Below are 14,432 nucleotides of genomic sequence, written 5' to 3' on the forward strand. Positions count from 1 at the left end.
GGTCCAAACCTACTGGAAAATAAATTCTGGAGTAGTGTCTCAAGATTGAAGTAATGAGATATCAGACTTTTGTAATGATGGTACTCAGAATAGATAAATGAGATTTGTGAACCTAAACTTAGGTAAGAGCTTTCAGGAACAGGATACTGTGTTCTGAAAAACCAGCAATATAAATACATTGATAGGTTTATGTTAAATGTTATTCAGAGTCTTTAATTAACTTGTATAATAGTTTAAGAAAGACCCTTGTTTTATTTTGGTGTTGTGAATACTTGCACTTGAGTTTAGCCCGAAGTATGCAAGTATTTGTGTTGAACTCGCATGATTTGTGTGTGAAGCTGGCAGACTGATCAAATAGTTGGGTCATTGTGGCATTAACATAATATCTTCAGTTTGCTTAAAGTCTTGCACATTTCAGATACCCTCCTGATTGTGACAAGTGGATATATATGTGTTTTAAAATTCAGTCTGATGTGGTTTAATATTCAGTCCATCACTGCTTGCTTCATTGTCAGTTGGCACATGCGCATTGCAGTGTTTTACACAATAGTTACTGTCAGGGTAGTGCAGTTCAGTCTGTGGCTGTCGACTTGTCATGACTTTGCTGTCTGCTAAAAGCATTTCTGTGCTGAAGTTTGGGGCTTCAGTGGCACCAGCCTTGTTATGTTCAGGCACAACTGTAGTGTTTTTGCACAGAAATGTTTGTTTTGGGGAACTGACCTGGCTGGAAAGGACTCCAGCAGGAAAGTCTCTGTCAGCTGGATCAACTTTTGTCTGGTTATGTGTGTGGTTGCAGAAACAGCTGTGCCATATGATAGCATAAATAAGAAGTGTTAAAACCTTTGTTAAGAGATGTAAAAGTTAACAGTAAATCAGCGCCACAATGTAGCCAAGGCCTATCTGAGCATAAAATGCTAAGGCTGATGACTAGATATCCCTCAGGAAGGATATAAGGAGGAAAAAAACACAAATCAAAACAACACCCAACCTCTACCACCCCTCCTCCCCCCCAGCAACTAAAATTGCTGCATGTTTTTAGTAAGAATGTTTAAAAATTGTTTTATTGTGTGGTTGCCTGTGGTAAGAGTTTTATATCTGGTGACCCAAAAGGGCCCTGCAACTGCTTTTTTTCTGATATGTGCAGAGCTAGGAGTCTGTCCATACACAGTATATATCATTCACTATACCCAAATCGAGACTGGACTGCAGTAGATTTAGATTTAGCTTAAAGCTGGCTTAAATTACAACCCTTTAAAAATGTTGGACTACTTGTGTTATGTTTTTCTAACACTTTTCAGTTCTTATGTGTGGGTATAGTTGGGCTACTAGTTTGCCTCAGTTGCAGTGAACAAGTGCTACTTCAAGGTGTTTTTAGTTGGAGTGGTTTACTTTGCGTTTGGAGTCAACTGTGACATATATTCAGTCAACCACTGGGTTGGTGTTTCGTACCCCAAGAAAGCTGTGATATGTGGATTACATCTGGTTGGCTAGGGAATGAATGTTCAGAGTTGTAGCAAGACATGCAACGTACTATTAAGCTATACAGTTTCTTGATGACTGCTTTACAGATAGTCTTTACTGAGTTTTTAATCATCAGACTTTCAAAAAGTCAAGTGGTAAGAAGTGACTTTCTGTAATAAGGATGGGAACTTCTGGAAGTAGGTGAATTAAGGAATTAAATGATGCTATGGTCTAAGAAGTGTCAGGGTCAGGAGCTGATCATTAGAACCATGGAGCCTCACAAAAAATCAAGATATGTCCAGATTAGTCTCTAACCTCAATATTTTTGCCAAAATGTTGGCACCCATTCTCCCACTGAAGTCAACCTGACAGCCATAGTCCAAAATTCAGATTTTGGGTAAGTGGGTAGAGCTTCCATGAGGCTAGTGATATTTCTTTTGCATGCATGAAGATTATTCCTCTACTAGGTTATAGTAATAGCTGTACTCAATTAATAGCCAATTCAGTAGCTTCTTTGCAACAGTGATGTCTAGGAATTGAAGCTTTTCAGTTATAGCCTGATATTTTCTGTAGGTGTGTTCTGGTTTTGAGCTGGCTGGCTAAGAATTGTAGAGTTGCCTTTGGACCACTCTGTTTAAGTCATCAGTGCATTTATTTCATGTTTACCCAATCCCTGTCTAAACTAGTTGCATTTCTAGCCTCCGTAGCCTTCTACAGCAGTAACTCTCATACTTAAGAAGAAAAGATTTTCATTCGTAATAGATTATTAAAGCTACTAAATCATTTCACAGGGCACCTTTTTGTTCTTATAGGACACTGGGCAACTCTATCTTCTATGTATTTTTTTTTATTCTTGCAGATTTAGCATGTTCAGTTGTTTTTCTTTCAATGATAAGTCTTTTCCTTTAGTATAAATTGTTTGTGGAACTTGTCTGTTTTTCCTTTTCTCTGAAAAGGGACTGACCTGAACATCTCATGATAAGCAAGATGCTGGTGAACTATGTTTTTTATATACTGACAAATATATTCTGTTTTGTTCATGATTGTTCTTTTATTTTGTTTTTCCTCTTTGGTTGTTGATGATTGAGTACCTTTGATTTGAAAGAGTGAGAGAATTGCAACTTGGATCTTAAATTGTTATGTCTGTAGTTGCCCTTTGCTCCCTGTTCATTACCTTGTGTTTATCACTAGTAATTTTGCCTGTGACAGTGTCCAAGCATTCAGCACTGTGATATCCTTTTGTAGTTTTTTACAGTCAGTTTGTTTTCAGCTGCTGTGAATAAGTTTGTGTAATTAGGAAGCACTCACATTGGGAATCATTGTCTCTTTTGGTTGACTTCTGTATGTTGACCTATGTAATTTTATTTTGGAACCCTTCTGATAACTTTGCTTTATTGTGATAACAGCAAACAAGACATGATATTTTTCTCTTAAAATAATTACTAATCCCCCAGAGAACCCTTTCTCAAATCTTTATTATAGATAGTTTCCACTGCAGTCCAGTGAGGACAGTGTTTGAATGCCTTTTGGAAGACTTACGTGGTGTGTACCGGTTTAATCAGGGTTGGTATGTGAACCCTTCAAAAGATGTCTGCAGTAGTCCTGTGAGATGTTACCTTTGCTTTGCAAAAGCTATGTTAGTTCCCTTCTCCTTTTTTTTTAATTTATTCATCTGTAGTTTCTATTAGTTAATCTACTGATAGAAATAGGATTGTAGTCTGGGTAATTGTTCTCACGTTCTGCTTAAGTAATTGATTGCAGATACTGAAATAAAAAATTGCTTCCTGTCTTTAGAAATCTTAAGTGACTGCCACGTGGCCCTAGTGATTTGTTCTAAAATCCTCCGGTGTTAGCACTTTGTGACATTTTTTTCTCTGGCCTGACCCCTAGAAAGAGAGTTTAAGATATAGTCTTCCCTGATCTTTTCCTTACTGAACATCAATGCAAAGAGTTTATTCTGTGTTTTCTGCAGTGGTTCAGGCTTCTTGAGTATTCTTTAGGAAAATTTTGCTGTTTGTAAAATTGACAAGAATTGGCATTTTAGACAAACTGTTGCTCTGACATAGCTCAGTAGCCTGTCTTTAACCACATCTAGCAAAAGATAAATAGGGCAAATGTATTTGAAATATACTCCCTCCAGTACAATTCCAGCATCTTTGTAGGTCAGAGACTTCCTGATAGCAGTCTTTATAGTGGTTTTGGGGTCTTTTTAGACTGGTTGTATACTTAAAACAGTGAGTTTTTTAAAACACCTTTGTGCTCTCGAGCTTTTTGTTCTAGCTGCTCCATTTCTGTTCCTTGCACTTGGGTTGTTCTCCTTTCTGAAGTCAGATGTTGAAGTAATGAGTTTTTTTAATTTTTAATTTTTTTTATTCCCCTGGGAATTTAAATACACTTTTCAGGAGTGCTGTCTGGGTAATTACATGTTGAACATATGTGAACTATGGCTCAGAGTTAGACCGGGAGTTGTTTTTCCTTCTGTCCTGTCTTCTAGCTGGTTGCAGTTGGCTGTGCTGTAAAAATTTGTCCCTGTCGTTCAGTGATGAGTTGGTTTGGGGTTGTGGGGGGTTGGCTTTTTTCCCCATTTTTTGGATCTGCCGTTTGCCCTCTTCCCCTGGTCTGCACAACGGTAGCTGAAATCTTCAGTTATCGCTTTGCTGTCTCCTTCCCATTATCTCACATGTGCTGTCACCACTGAATGGAAGCGACTGATAGTACACCATAGATATGCTGTGTCTTCTAGTTTGGATGTGGAATTTAAATGTAGCACAGTACCTGTTGAGGTAAATAATTTAGTTACGATCCTGTGCTTTCCTTGGAGAAAGTAGTGTTCTTTTGCTGGGGCAAATCAGTCCCTTTCTTCTTGTTCCTGTATTTGTATCTTAGTGTAATACTGTCTCCTAAATTTTATTCATCTGTTCACATTTGAAGATGTCTCAGTTATGTATTATCTTGAAAGTTGTCTTCTAGGTTTTCTTTTTTTTATTTTTAGGCTTACAGCCTTTTTATGGAAGCAGTTATACATGCTGGTCCTACTTTGGATGTCTTTTTCAAGTGCTCTATGTTGGTGGAACTGTAGTTTAAGCTGGATTTCAGTGATTCCTTTTGATTTTTGTATCCTTGCTCCAAGTGTACATAACCATGACTGTGCTCTTCTGCCACCTTCATTCCGGGTGTTACTAATGGCACTTGGTAAAGGCATTTAAATTCCAGTTTCTGCTTTTCTTTAAGTGGAGTTGATTTTTTTTTTTTTTAGGTAGTCATACACCCCACCTCAATTTCTGCAATTCATGATATATTTAACTGTTATCATTCAACAATGGAGTTAAGACTTGACCTGAGTGTTACCTAGCTGACTGTCTTAAGAGCTGTAGCAGTTGCCATCCTTCTAAACAAAAGAGCCTGCATTTTGCCTTTTATTTATTTGAGAAATTAAGCCTTGAATATAGCAGTGGGGTTGTAAATTATTTCAGCATAAAGACTTGTACAGGTGAGTGATGTAGCCTAATTTAAGAGGGACATACAAGGCATAGTTCAGGAAGGGCTGTTGTATATTGGCAGTGCCTCTGTTTCTGTCTAGATGAAATTTTGCTGCCTGTGCAGCAGCAGAAAGCCTTGTGCTTATTCTGCAGCAGTACTGAACATGCATTTTCTGCAGACCAGGTCTCACTAGTTGGTGGTTTTGTTGGTTTTTGTTTGTTTTTCTTCCAAAATCTCACCCGCTCATTCAGTGATCAGTCTAATCAATCTTACAGGTTCTAATAGTTGTATTTCTGTTGTTAAACATCTTTTGCAGTTGCCAGTTGTAAGGTGTGAGTTTTTTCCTAGTTTCCCATTCTAAACCTCCTCTTTTTCACTCTCTAAATCATTCTTTTTTTGGTAGTTTTTAATTTAGAAATACTGACTGTGACATTGCCTTTGTGTTTTTTGTGTTTCTCCTTGCTACTAGCACATTTAGAAAATAAGCTACCTGATTTTGCACATTTTTTGAAAAATAATTCTGATTTTATGGGTAATTTTGTTGCAGAGGAAGGAACTATTTGCAAGGAAATATATGCAGATTTGGCTTATGATAAATGCAGTAACACTTAAGCACACAAGCTTTTTTTATTTTTGTAATATCTAACAATACAGGTATTTAAAACCTTTCTAAGAGCTTTGCAGAAAAAGAATTAGATTTAGGCAAAAATGTACATGTTTTGGATCTTAACTTTGCTACATATTATGTGTGTGTACTGTAATACAGACCAAGTCTGTCTTTCTGCTAAGGATTTGTAAAAATAGGAATAGCAAATGTTTGAGTCAGGCCTGAAGTATACTCTTGGCATAGTCTCATTTTTTTCTTCACTCCTATCTGTTCAGGTGTATTTAAAACCTTATTAAAAGCTTTATGTGCCTGTGATGCTTTTGTCCTTGTAGAGAAAGAAAATACATGACATAAACCTGTAAAACTAAGAATTGAATTAATTCTTTTCAACAAAAGCTGAGATGCAGGAAAATCTAACTTTAAATTACTCAGCCCTAGAGGGAAAAAGTAAGATACCTGAAAGAGAATATTGGATTAAATTAATCTTCAGTGTAACTGACTGATTTCCAGGGAGGTACAAGCCAACTGCATTGATAATGCAATTTTTTGTAAGAAAACCTCTTTCATTCCAATTCAATGTTACCTTTATTGCAGTTCAAATGCTATTACATAATGGTATTTGGCTGTAAGGCTAACATAGGAAGGAATTAAAAGGTGGTCGCCTCTCTTTTGGATTAATCGGGTTCACAGCTTTACTGCCCTCCCTGCTCCTGCTCAGCTAATGGACAAGAGGGCTTGTATAATGTTGTAAATGTGTAGAAGAGTATTTGAGCTTTATTCCTCTGGGCATTTTTACTGTCCAGGGATTTTAAGGGCTGTCCAAACAGTAGATAACTACACAAGTTGATACTCTCTCTTTTAAAAATGCTGCCAACTCTGGGAAGCCTAATGACTATTATAAAACCTGGAGAATAAATAGTGGCTTGAACTTTGAACGTTTTCAGTCTCATGTGAATAATCATATGTGTTAATATAAGCTATGGATGCCTGAATTTGTGCTAAGCATCACTGCATTGCATATATACAACCTGAAAATTATTAGCAATGCAAGGTTTATATTGTGTTGTAGGCCAGATTTATAATGTATGTTCTATAATTTTCCTTTTATATCTTAATTTTAGCATAGTATATTGTGCTGCAAGCAGCAAGGAGGTTGACCCAATAGAAAGGAAAGAAATGTAACTGCTCAGATTTTTTGTTCTCAGTTGCTCAGTTTACTTGAACCATTTATTTCCTTAATACTGTATTAGAGATATACTTCTTAATTCTAGCGTTTGATTACTTAATTGCAGTTATGTCTGTCTGTCTTTTACCAAACATGGTAGTTTTTCTCTCTGTCTATAAAGCATCAAACAAAGGATTCTCAAAGTGTGATGTGAGAGTAGAAAATCTCTAACAGTCCTGTTGCTGCTTGACTCACAGCAATAATTGAAGAGGCTCATGTTCTCTTTAACTTTGTAGGATGATAGTACTGAAAGTCGGGTTTTAACTTCAACTATAAGTTTAGAAGGAAGTCAGTTTAAGGAACATAGTTGGTAGATGAGGCTTGAGATGAAGAAACCATTTTGAATAGCTAATATTTGTTTTAACCCTTTTTCAGAACACACTACTTTTGTGAAAGGCAGCAAATTGGTGCAAGAGCAGTTTCCCCACAGGAAATAAAAGCGCTTGGAGCAACTTATTAAGGTAAACAGATTGCAGTGGATTTCTGGATGGGTAAGTATTGATGAGCAGGGCATTTCTTCTTCTTGTATTTGCTTTCCTGCATAAAGATTTTATTAAAAAGCTCAGAAAGCTGCTTCTAGCCTTTCACAAAAGCTCAGATGACACACATCAGTGTATACTCCAAGACATACCCAAATTATAACACGTGTGTCTGTTTTTTTCTTGTCGTATAAATCAAGTACAATTTAACTTACTGATTTTTAATACAGATGTTTTTTAGAGTGATCTCAAGTCCTTTAGCTTCAATTATATCCAGGTTGACTTTTATAAATTTTTTAATTCATGGTAGAATTGACAGTTATGAAGAACAGATTCCCCAAACTGAGCAATTACTAAAGGCAAACAAAACCCTCCAGGCAAAGTAGCTGTTAGGAAGGAGCCTGAATAAGCATCACTTGCTGTTAAGAGAGGAAGTTACTGAAAGTTGCAGTAGAACATGACTTAGTGAGTCGTGGACTTCAAATGAGCTACCAGTGGTAGTGGCTATGAATGAACGGTTGCTATCCACTTTCTGCTGCTCAATAATGTGTCTATTCCTGTCATGTGCAATGGTTTGGTATATCCCTTCCTTGTGCCATTTGTCTTTGGGCTACCTAAGGACCTTTGGCAGTGTGTGGTTGAAGGAAAATCAGTTCAATTTCAAAGTTGTTAATATAAAGAAAGATGTTGCCTTTTTTTTTTTTTTTTTGCTAGGCACTTGGATATGTACTTCAGCCTTTTATCATCTAATTGTATTTATATTGAAACTGTAACATTTCTAATAGGAATGAAATTCAGTAGGAATTCAGATTTTCTTTCTGCATGTCTGACTTCTGATCATGCTTTGCAGTCTAGCAAAAGCAGTGTTAAAGGCTCATTTTGTGCTCATGTGGTGTGGGAAAGGGACTGAGATATCAGGATAATGTAATATATACCGTCAAAACGATGTTTAGCTATTGTGTTAGCTAAATGTTAGTTATGGCAGTATTTTTTTGCTAGTATAGGATTAGAAAATAAGTGAATGTTAAAACATTCAAAGAAAAGCATTGGTTTTGTCTTTACATTATCTCAGGAAAAATAAAGTAAAAGTTGGAACTATTAATTCTGTAGTTATTTTTAATAACTGTTGTTGATAAGTTGTATCTTACTCTGAAATTTGATGTGGTTTTTCTTGCTTCGTTTTTCTTCAAACAGCAGATCTGGAATGGACACAAGTCCTCTGGGAGGATTAGACCTGTCTGAATATACTCCTAGTCTGCTAGGGAATACCACCATGGCAGCAGGTCTTGCAAATGTAGGAAATACATTTGGAGGGCCACAGAGTTCTTTAGTTTCTAGACCTAATAAATTCCAAAACTCGCCTATAGAAGATGATGATGATGTAGTTTTTATTGAACCTATACAACCTCCGCAAAATTCTACGTCACTGGTGGCAGATCAAAGGAACACTGCATTTACGTCATCCAAAAATGAAGAACTTCAAGGGAATGATTGCAAAATGCTTTCTCCTCCAAAAGACTTAAATTCTCAAAAGGGGAGTATAAGTGAAACTATTATTATAGACGATGAAGAAGACATTGAAACAAATCAAGGACAAGAGAAGAATGCTTCCAGTTTTAATGAACGAAGACTTCCAGAGTGTAAAAATAGAACCAACGAAATGGAATTCTCAGCTTCCAGTTTTTCAAGAAGTAAGGTAAATTCAGGAATAGATAATAGTGGTATAACCACAGAACCAGACTCTGAAATTCAGATTGCTAATGTTACTACATTAGAAACAGGTGCTTTGAGGTCTGTCAGTGACGGTCATTTAGAAAATACTGAAGGGCATGACATGAACTTAATGATTACACATGTAACGTCACTGCAGAATGCCAGCTTGGGAGATGTATCTAACGGACTGCAGTCAAGTAATTTTGGTGTTAATTTGCAAACATACACCCCATCTTTGACTTCACAGACCAAGACTGGTGTAGGACCTTTCAATCCTGGTAGAATGAATGTGGCTGGAGATGTATTTCAAAATGGAGAATCTGTGACTCATCATAATCCTGGTAAGTTGCAATTTTGAATGTTTCCTTAAAAGCTGAAAATAAATTGTGAAATATTTGATTTATAGAATATTTAATTAAAGTATTTTTAGCAGTGTCACTGCTTAGTCTTTTATCCAGTACTGAACAGGCTGCCCAAGGAAGCTTGTTGAGTCTCCTGCCCTGGAAGTATTTAAAAAAGGTATAGATCTGATGCCTGGGACATGGTCTAGTGGTGGACTTGGCAGTGCTGGGTTATGGTTGGACTTGATGATCTTAAGTGTGTTTTCCAACCTAAATAATTTTATGATTATATATGTGGTTTGGAAGATTTCTTCAGGTTCAGCATTAGTCTATTCCTCTTGGCTAAATACCTCCACTGTATATGAAGCAGCAGGTGCGTAACAGCAAAACTTCTGTGTAATGCATTAATTTAGAACCTAATGTCCTCAGTAAGCAGTGCAGTACATTTGATAGAGTGGTTTGGGTTGGAAGGGACATATAAAGATCACCTAATCCAACCATCTTGCCATGGGCAGGGACATCATTCACTGGATGAGGTTGTTTAAAGTCCCATCCAACCTGACCTTGAACACTTTCCAGGGATGGGGCATCCACAGCTTCTCTGGGTAACCCATTCCAGTGTCTTACCATCTTGCCACCTTCATGTAAAAAATTTATTCCACATGTCCAATGTAAACCTACCCTCTTTCAATTTAAAGGCATTGCCTCTTGCCCTGTTACTACAGGGCTTGTTAAAAAGTCTCCATCTTTTTTTATAAGCCCCCTTTATATGTTGAAAGGCTGCAATACAGTCTCCACAGTCTTCTCTTTTCCAGACTGAACAACTCCGAACTCTTTGCCTTTCTTCACAGGAGCAGTGTTCCAGCCTTCTGTCACTTTTTATGTTCCTCCTCTCTACCTGCTTTAACAGGCTCATTTCTGTCTTGTACAGGGGACCCCAGAGCTGGATGCAATACTCTAGGTGGGGTCTCACCAGAGCAGAGAAGTGGGACAGAATCACCTGCAAGCACATTGGTGGCTCACGTTCAGTTTTTCATCTACCAGTGTTCCCAGGTCCTTCTCTGCAGGCCTGCCTTCAATCCATTCAGCCCCCAGTTTGTATTGATATTGAGGCTTACCCTGATGGAGAGGAAAGACCTTGTGCTCGGTCTTGTTGAGCTTTATGATGTTCACATGGGCTCATTCCTCAAGGCTGTCAAGGTCCCTCTGCATGGCGTCCTATCCTTCTGGTTTATCAGCTGCACCACTCAGCTTGGTGTCTGCAGTAAATCTGCTGAGGGTGTGCTTAATCTCACTGTCTGTGCTGTTGATGAAGTTACTAAATAGTATCAGTCCCAGTACGGACCCCAGAGGGACACAGCTTGTTACTGGTTTCTACTTGGACATTGAGCCATTAACTGTGATTCTTTGGATGCAGCTATCCAACCAATTCCTTGTCCGTCAAATCTGTATGTCTCTAATTTAGCAGCAAGAATGTTGTGGGGGACCACGTCAAAGATCTTGGAGAAGTCCATGTAGATGAGTTTCACATGCTTTGGACTGGAACTTAGGTTTTGTTTCTCTCAATAGAGTCTAGTTTTTGTGCTTCAAAAATGCTTCAGAAACAGAGCCAACACCTAAATTGAGAATGCATTTCAGAATTGCCCTGATCTGAAGCAGGTTATTAATGCAAATGTTTTGAGCTGTGTACCTCTGTAAAACTTCAGTACTATGTTCTTCCCCACCTCTGCCCCAAGTTGTAATGACACATTTCTGTCACCTCGTTTAAAAGATGTCATTTTTGCAAGACAGCTCTGGAAATAAATGGTACAAATGAGAATAAGGAATAATTTTATAGCAGTTTAGAGCAGGAATGAATAAGAAAGAATGGGAACAACCTGAAAAGCCATTGTGGTAAGAAGTTGAACGTGAAACTGTATAGCCTCATAAACTTGGCCAATAAAGTATTGCAGGTAGGAACCTGAAGGATGAAGATATAAGGCAGTGAGGCATGGAAACTCATCAGCAATCAACAAAGGAAGTGTGATACACCTTCTCAGTTCAAGGACATGAAAACCAGATTTTACAGATCTTTGCAGAGAATCTAAAGCGGAGGAGGTAACATGGTTGAGAAGTGAGATGTGAAAATAAGGCATAATATAAAAATGAATATTTTCTTTTGGTGTGTTTGTGGAAGAAGAAATGCAACAAAATGTCAGGGGTGGCCATTTGAAGCCTTAAGAACCTAAGGAATAATTGAAGTAGTCTTAATGAGGTACTAGAAAGTCATGGTGAAAGTTTCAAACTCAAATGAGTCCAACAAACTCCATTTTTCATGAGTTGCAGTTGAGCACTACTGGAATTACAAGCAGATACAACTCTACTGCACATGCTGTGCATTCCTGATAAGAGAGACAATGTGCTTTCACTTGAAATCTGTGAGAAAGGTGGAGAATCTCAAAATACTTCAAGGTGTTAAGGTGCTGTATATATCTGAAGTAGTAGATGTATAGAAAAGTTTGAAGAGGGCACTCAAGTGAATTTTAACTTTAAGCACTGCGGTAGCTTGTCTTAGTTTGTCAGTAAGGATACTCATGCTTTCCAAAGTAAGCCTCTTTAAAGAGAAATGTATTTTGTTTTGTGACCTTTTCCTCTTCCCCTCACCTCTTTATTCCAGCTCTTCTGTTTACCCTCAAGCATTACAATGGCTGAATTCCTAGCTTGTCTTACATGTCTGAGAATTAGGACATCCTTGACAGCTACAAAGTCACACCAGAAAATTATCTTTTACCTGCTAATGAATGTATGTTGTATGTTTCACTAACAAGGGTTCTTGGAACTTTGTCCCTAAAATGAATTTTAAAGTAACACATCAGAGTAGGTTGTTAATAAAACCTTTGGGGAAAGAAAGGACTTCATAAAATAATATGAGGAAAGGATGCCTTCTTCTTAATGAACAATTATGGACTAAGATAATGTTCCTTAAGAAGGAGGTATAGTTGGTTACTGACATCTGTAGATTGAGGGTTTTGTCATCTGAAGTCATAGAATTTAAAATCATCTTTCTTATATTTGGGTATTAATACCAGTTGTAATAACAGTCCAGGAATACGCTGAATTACTGCAGTAAGACATTCAAGGCTGTAAGTTCCAAGTGCTGTGACACTATTTGGTATAACAGACATACTGTTGAGAATTTGTGTAAATGTTTTTTGTAATGCAAAATTGTTTTTATTCAGTTTTAATTCATGTTTAAGTAATGTTTTATTTTTAGCAGTCTTCAGAAGCTCAACATTGCTAAATTCTGGTGATAATTGTTTTGAATGAAAGCTCAAATTCCAGAGAAAAGTCTAGAAATGAAATTTTATTGGGGGATTTCTTTTTCCACCAGAACTGTATATTCTGCTCCAAGCCAAGATATGGAGCATGTAACTTAACATATGATCTTTCTATATGTGTTTCTTTTAGAGAAAATGTTTTGCTTACATTCTCGTTCTGCAAGTTACTCATGTAGCAGGTTATGCTACAAAAGTTTGGGCAAAGATGACTTTGTTCCATGGTAACCTATTTTCCAAAAATACAAATGGAAGACTAGGGCAGTCTGGAACACGGAGTCTTGGATTTATGTATTGCCAGAACTAAAGGAAATATTATTTTCTAGGTTCACTGATTTCTACTGAAGAAGACTTGAAACTCTCATGACCTTTCAAGTTTGCACATTAACTGGTATTCCTTGCATTGAAAAGGTTATTGAGAAAACCACAAACTTTTGCAGGAATCAGTGGCATGGATGCAGATCTCAGATGTGGAGCCACTGTGTTTCACTCTATCTGCAGTATAGTTCTCTGGCTGTAGGCTAGACTAGGAAACGAGTATGGGGAACCCCAGTTCGAGGGTTTGTCGCTAGTTACAGCTTTAGAACAAAGTAACTAATGAAAATTTAAGACTTCACGTTCTTACAAATTTGCAGAGTTTGTCTCAAACACTGGTTTAGACATTCCATGTTCTCTGTTGGTCTCTTTTTGTCTTTTAATTGCAGTTGCTAACTGCAGTGTTGGTTTTCTGAAGATAAAATTGCCAGTTTGCAAACCCAGTGCAAGCGAATCAAAGTCTGCAAAACTTGTCACTAGATGTAAGATAGGACCATCCTGAAATTTGTTAATGTTCTGAAGCATTGTAACAACGGAGAATGGTACCATCAAATAGGATTTTACTTTAAATCTGAATTGAAAATATCTTCTGTTGTTAGTTCCAACAGAAAAATTATTTTTATGATCATACATCTGTGAATGTTATTCTATATATATGTATGTACATGTCTCTTCACTTACTTTTGTTTTTGTTTGGGTTTTTTGTCTTGAAGATTCTTGGATATCTCAGTCAGCTTCCTTCCCTAGGAATCAGAAGCAACCAGGTGTGGATTCCTTGTCACCTGTAGCATCACTTCCTAAGCAAATTTTCCAGCCTTCTGCCCAGCAACAGCCTTCTAAGCAGGTTAAAGTCACATGTGCAAACTGTAAAAAGCCTTTACAAAAGGGACAGACTGCATATCAGCGGAAAGGATCAGCTCACCTTTTTTGTTCTACTACCTGCCTCTCGTCATTTTCACACAAACCCACTCCAAAGAAACTTTGTGTTATGTGCAGAAAGTGAGTTTTTTATTTTGTTTAACATTAGCAACTAAATCCAGTAATACTTGAGATACTCATGCATGTGTGAGAGTTGCTCCATTGATAATATAAAATCTGATTATATAAGTAGTTTATATAGTGTCACTTTAATGTTGTTTGGAAATGTTGAATTTACTGTGTCTGCTGTAGCAAAAAAAAAAAGTACCAGCTTTTGAATTCAGAGCATGGGAAATTGTTGCATTAAAAGCCAGTACACTAAAAAAAACTGTTGGGGTTTTTTAAGACAAGGTGTCCAATTATAGTATAACCTGTGACAAGATATACTTCATATATGAAGTCCTTTATGGAAAAAGTGGACTCTGTGTTATGTAGAAAGCACTCATTTTGATAGATGAAGATACAAAATCAAGAGGCTTTAAAGGGAGGAGAAACTGATAATTGCAAGAAACTGGAAGAACTTGGGAGCTCTTCCAGTCTTGGCAGTATGGTGAGAGGAAAAGCCTTATGTTTTCGCCA

At 37.2% G+C, this 14,432-nt stretch overlaps 1 protein-coding gene across 9 annotated transcripts in view; it reads left to right on the forward strand.

Moving 5' to 3' along the window:
* Nucleotides 1–14,432, forward strand: part of ZMYM2 (zinc finger MYM-type containing 2) — an 85,569-nt gene that overhangs the window by 12,152 nt on the left and 58,985 nt on the right. For 4 of the 9 annotated variants that reach the window (XM_064645288.1, XM_064645294.1, XM_064645297.1 and 1 more), the window contains exons 3-5: nucleotides 7,149–7,264; nucleotides 8,447–9,306; nucleotides 13,649–13,934. In XM_064645288.1, coding sequence (XP_064501358.1) covers nucleotides 8,457–9,306; nucleotides 13,649–13,934 — 1,136 coding nt within the window. In that variant the 5' untranslated portion in view covers nucleotides 7,149–7,264; nucleotides 8,447–8,456. The remainder of the gene's footprint in view (nucleotides 1–7,148; nucleotides 7,265–8,446; nucleotides 9,307–13,648; nucleotides 13,935–14,432) is intronic. The other 5 variants (XM_064645295.1, XM_064645296.1, XM_064645291.1 and 2 more) reach the window with 5 other exon arrangements.

This window comes from Pseudopipra pipra, chromosome 2 (assembly GCF_036250125.1).
Source record: "Pseudopipra pipra isolate bDixPip1 chromosome 2, bDixPip1.hap1, whole genome shotgun sequence".
Lineage (NCBI taxonomy): Eukaryota > Metazoa > Chordata > Aves > Passeriformes > Pipridae > Pseudopipra > Pseudopipra pipra.